Source organism: Elephantulus edwardii, unplaced genomic scaffold (assembly GCF_000299155.1).
Source record: "Elephantulus edwardii isolate Elephantulus edwardi_28Jun2011 unplaced genomic scaffold, EleEdw1.0 scaffold00072, whole genome shotgun sequence".
Classification (NCBI taxonomy): domain Eukaryota; kingdom Metazoa; phylum Chordata; class Mammalia; order Macroscelidea; family Macroscelididae; genus Elephantulus; species Elephantulus edwardii.
This window is the reverse complement of record NW_006399822.1, coordinates 9333697-9339062: the sequence shown is the minus strand read 5'-3', so window position 1 is coordinate 9339062 and position 5366 is coordinate 9333697. Positions and strand designations below refer to the sequence as shown.

The 5366-nt window shown below is 41.8% G+C and overlaps 1 protein-coding gene across 1 annotated transcript in view; it reads right to left on the bottom strand.

Annotated features, from left to right (window-relative positions):
* The window catches only part of ADAMTS18 (ADAM metallopeptidase with thrombospondin type 1 motif, 18), a 134245-nt gene that overhangs the window by 72824 nt on the left and 56055 nt on the right, over positions 1-5366 (bottom strand). The window contains exons 5-7 of the mRNA XM_006888817.1: positions 2887-3080; positions 2014-2097; positions 229-388 (exon numbers count right to left, since the gene is read on the bottom strand). Of these exons, the coding sequence (XP_006888879.1) occupies positions 229-388; positions 2014-2097; positions 2887-3080 (438 nt within the window). The remainder of the gene's footprint in view (positions 1-228; positions 389-2013; positions 2098-2886; positions 3081-5366) is intronic.

Sequence of the window (5366 nt, the reverse complement as noted above, 5' to 3'; positions counted from 1 at the left end):
ACAGACACACACACACACACACACACACACACACACACACACACACACAGAGTCCCCTCTTACGATCCCAAAACATTCCGCAGAGTTTTGGCGTAATGGGTTCATGCATTCCAGCTATTCTTTGTTGTGTTCATTGCTGTCTAACAGGAATACATTTTCTTCAGGAAAATACTAAGCAGTCAACCGTTCAAAGCATTGTCTGAGCCTTTGAATGATAACCCAGCGTACCTAGAGTGTCACACGGTTCGTTCTTCCAGGAACAGATATCAAAGCCTGTGAGCAAGATGGCGTGGTCATGCCGCTTGCCATTCTTCCCAATGAGAGCAGACTGCCACTGACAGAAGCTGTTCAGAGACTGGTCTGCGTGGTGATTGATGCGCAGTCCCCCCTAGAGAAAAGCCACATTGGTCAGCGCGTCATTCTATTGGTACAGGCAAAACCATACAAACATGTTTGGAGAGAGAAAGGGAAGGCACTTGAGAAAGTTAGCAAAATATTCTATTTTGGGTTAATGTTCATAATATTAAAATCAACTACAAAGGATCAGTAACCAAGAGTTCATGACCAAGTATATCTCTACAACAAACATACATGACCTTAATTTTGCAAACAGTGTGTGCCCAAGGAAATAACTCGGGCACACACACACATGAAGCTCACAAAAATAATGCACACGGTTGGTACAGGGGTGGCACAGGTGGCAAAAAACGACATAGAACGTAAAAATCTGATACATTAGGAACACCTTTGTTTGTTTATACCTCTTGTAAAACGTTTATATTCTCTTAGAATATGATACATTAATCACAATAGCTTCTTCAATAGACTATGGGCTTTAGGAAGACAAATACAATAGTTTATTTAAATGTGTATGACAATTTCCAGGACAGGCCTGATACATCATAGACTTTAATCAATCAATCAAAAATTTAAAAATGCAAGCTCACTGAATAGAAGAGTAAAAGGACAATTGTAAGACTCTAAAGGGAGACTAGGTCTTACTCTTAAAACAATCCTTTATCAAAATGTTTACTTAAGACTATTGACCTTGGTCAGTCTGATAGTTTTTTCAGCTGAGGCCTTTAATTATCCATGAGTTAGGATAGCCCTGGCTTTGATGGCCTTGAGCAATGCATAAGTGGTAGGTTAAAGATCAAAATGTCTCTCAACCAACACACACCCTGTCTTTCTAAAATTCCAAGAATAATTTGACTAGCTGTTAACCTCCGTGGCTCTACACACCTGGGCAATTAGAATCATTTAGACTTGTCTCTATCTCCCTCCTTTGTGCATCCTTCTTCAAGGGTTACAGAAAAAGAGGAAAACCCTCAGGGCTCTTCAGAAAAGTTGGTTCGCTTGGTAGGCCCCACCTCCCCAAAACACAGTTCCGACATCAAAACAGTACAAAGCAGCCCGCACCAGGAAATGAACATTTTCTCAAATGCCTTGTAATTTGCCCATTATTCGTGTCTTGTGCTTCATTGCAATCAACTCAAGAGCAGTTAAACAGCCCTTATTTATTCTTCAGAGTATTTTAAAAGGTCCTGTGTGGACACAGTGAATTTACTATAATAGTTTTTCATAACTGGCTTCTGTATACTTTCAAATCATCTTCCTACACTAGCCTTCAGTTTCTCAGCACAGCCAACTAGCAAATTTCAACTAGCCTTTAAAAATATAACCCCATGTATTTTCTTTGTGAAACCAACATAATATTTATGCTTTCCTTTTATATCCTTTATGTTAGCATTTATATTATATAGGCCACATTTACTATTTCATATGTAAATATATATTCTAGTGTGTGTTTGCTACACACACACACAATTATTTTTAGGGTTTTAGCTGTTTGTTTGCACAGATTTATGCTGTGGTATAAGAGTTGAGGCCAGAGTCCACATATTTCCAGATTTAATATCTAATGAATAGTACAGGGACTGACACATAGTAGGTGTTCAATAAAAGCATCCTGAATGGCAATAAATGAAGAAACAAATGAAGTTTTCCACCTACAGGCTCCTCTTCCAGAAGAATGAGGCTCACCACAACAATGTTTATGTCGCTTCCAATGGTTCCATCTTTAAACAAGCTGGAAACCTGTCAGGACAATTTCATAAAAGAAAATGAGCCAACTTTCAAAATTTCCAACACCTTATAGAGGAAATCTCTCAAATGTATTTAGGAGTATGTTATTGTTGTTGTGTACCACAGAGTCAAAACTGACCCATAGTTGGGTGGGTTTTCAAAGGCAGTTAACTGCACAAGAGAAGACTGCCCATCCTTCTCCGAGGAGCAGCCGGTGGCCTCAAACCGCATGCCTTCAGGATTGCAGTACAGCTCCTTGCCACCAGACCACCAGAGCTCCCTATTTAGAGGTATGTTGTTGTTGTTATGTGTCATCGAGTCACTTGCAACTCATAGCGACCCTATATACAAAAGCCCTAAACTCTGCTCTGTTCTGTGCCAATCACACCGTCTTCGATACACCCATTCTGATTACCCCAGTCACTGAATCAATCCACCTCATAGAGGCCCTTGCCCTCCTGCGCTGTCCCTCCACCCTCCCAAGCATGATGTCCCTCTCCAAGGACTAATCCCTCCTTACAACATGTACAAAATAAGTCAGATGAAGTCTCAGAATCCTTGTCTCCAAGGAGCAACTTGGTTTAATCCTCTCCACGTTAAATTTATTTTCTTGGCAGTCCATGGTACAGGGCTTTAAAGTCACCAAATACACATACAAGTGCAGCTAATTTCCTAAATCCCAACTCCTTCTCCCCATTCACATAATGTGCTTAGACCTGTGACTCAGTCCAGGCAACGGAAGACTAGATTTGACCTTCCTTGGAGAGCTAGAAGGATTAGAGTCCTAGCAGCCTGGCTTACCATGTTCATGACCGTGAGAATGTACGTGGTCACATTTCCCACGCCATGCTTGTCGACCATTTTCTTGTCTGCTACCACTAGGGTTTCCACATTCAGGCCCTTCTGGGACTTTCCAGCGGACCGTCTGGGCCGCCCTGAGATCCCATATTCATCAAATCGGAGATAGGTGTCTTCTACGGGAGGCTTGGGGGCATCTGCAATGGACACAAGAGCATTTGGGGAGCTATCAGTAAACAACGTCAGGGTAAGGCAGCCAGAGAGAAACTGAAGGAAGGAGAGGAGAGAAATGACCAAACCAGCACCTAACTAACACAGGAAGAGGGCCATCCTCAGTGCTCCCAGATGCCTGCTACATGGTGTGTGGTCAGGAGAGATTTAGTCCATGGATGGGTGGGCAGATAGATTCATTAACACAAAAGAAGTAAAAAACCCCAAAACCCCAAACAAGCTAGGCAACAATTCTAGTTGGTACAACAGGTCAAGATATACCAACTTTGTGGAAGGAGTCTTTAAAATCAGAAAGCGCTCATTTTTTAAGTCAGTGTTAAAAAATGGCCATCACGGGCATACTTTGAATCTGAATTCATCACAATTCCACACATTATTGTTTAAATAAAACCCAAGTTCCTGCAAACACTGCCTGTGACTGATTCTTTAGCTTTCTCTACCACAAACTTCAACGGTATAAGATTCATGGTCAGTAAAAATTGTTTGGCCTTAACATTTAGTTCTTGGGGCAAAAGAGCTCTGGTGGCTTAGTGGTAAGGAGCTGCGCTTTCAACCTGAAGGCATGTGGTTTGAATCCACAAGAGAGAAAGATGGGCAATCTTTTCTTGTGCAATTGACTGCCTTTGAAAACCTGTTGTAAGGTGAGCTATGAGTTGGAACCAACTCAACAGTTCATAACAACAACAACAAAATACAAAGTAAACACATTTAATAACCAGTAAGTCATGGGCATCCATTTAAATGTGTAGATCCCGGTCATAATGGTCCTTGAGTAGCCACCTGGAGGTTCTAGTGGGTCTGTCTAGGCATGATCTCTTTAGCTAATGGACAGTGATAAGTCCCACAGGGAGCAACAGGGAAGGGGGTATCTGGAAAGGACTGGTGGCACAGTGCATTGCGTTTTTGCTTCAAACCCAAAGGGCTGATGGTTTGAGTCCATAAATAGCTCCATGGGGAAAAAAGATTAACTACTGCTAAGAGCTAGTCTTCAGGGCAGTGCATTTTTTCTTTTTGTTAAATACATTCACAGCTGGTACAGTCATGGCATGGAACCCAGCCTTGTAGATGGTGAAGTGAAAAGATCAAGTCGTCAAGTTAGCTTTGAAACCTCAGGTTGGCCACATACCAACCCTATGATTCTATTCCCGTTTCCTCCATTAAAAAAAGATCAAACCATACCTGTATCAGGTTGTATGAAGGATTGATTTTGATGTAATAAATACATGGTGACATCACCACTATAAGACTAATTCATTTTATCATAGTATATAACTAAAGTATAAATTTTATGGTTGAATGACCAATTGATGTTCCTTGAAAAGGGTATTTCAATAATACACACAAACTCCAATACAATTAAAACTGGTGGAAACATTTTTCATTATTGCTTCTGATAATTGTTTCAATAAGTTTAGTTTCTCTTCTCAATGGTAGAGCCAACAGCTGGCTGCCCTCTCCAACACGGTAGCCAGCTGCCGCACAGAGATGTTGCTGTTAGGTGTCATCCAGTCGGCAATACTCACAGTAGCCTCTCGAACAATAGGATCGAAACCTTGCCTTGTCCTGCACGGTTCTCATGATCTCTGCCATGCTCAAGTCTGCTAATGCACTCATTGTGTCCATATAACTTGTTGAAGGTCATCCCCACGGGACAGGCGCTCACAGTGACATTATGAATAGCAGGTCAAAATCTTGTCCTATCCTGTGCCGTCCTCATGATGCCTGCCACACTCAAGCCTGTTACGCAGTCACTCTGTCATTCTATCTTGTTGCAGGTCTTCCTGTCTTTGACCTTCCTTCTACTTTTTGCTCTAGGAAGTTCTGGTGGCCTAGTTGTCAAGGACTTTAATCGACAAGCTAAATGCAGAAAGTCTGAGTCCCTGTCATCCCCACCCCCACCTGTTCAACAGGAACAGGTGGGCAGTCTTCGCCTGTGTGTTTTTCAGCTTTTGAAATCCGACTAGAGGGTCAGCTATGACTGATGGCAATGAGTCAGTGTTGACAAGATGTTCAAGGTCTTATGATGAAGTTTCACCAACACCGCCTTCAAGGAGCACGATGTCTGCAATTCCTCCAACACAGATTTGTTATTCTGGCAAATATATATATATTTTTTCACTAGCCTTCACCAACACCACAGTTCAAAGGCAACAGTTCCATAGTCTTCCTTAATGCCCAGCTTTCACGTGCACAAAAAGCAAATAAAAATAACATGGCTCAGGTCAAGAACACCTTAGTCTTTAGACAGCCTT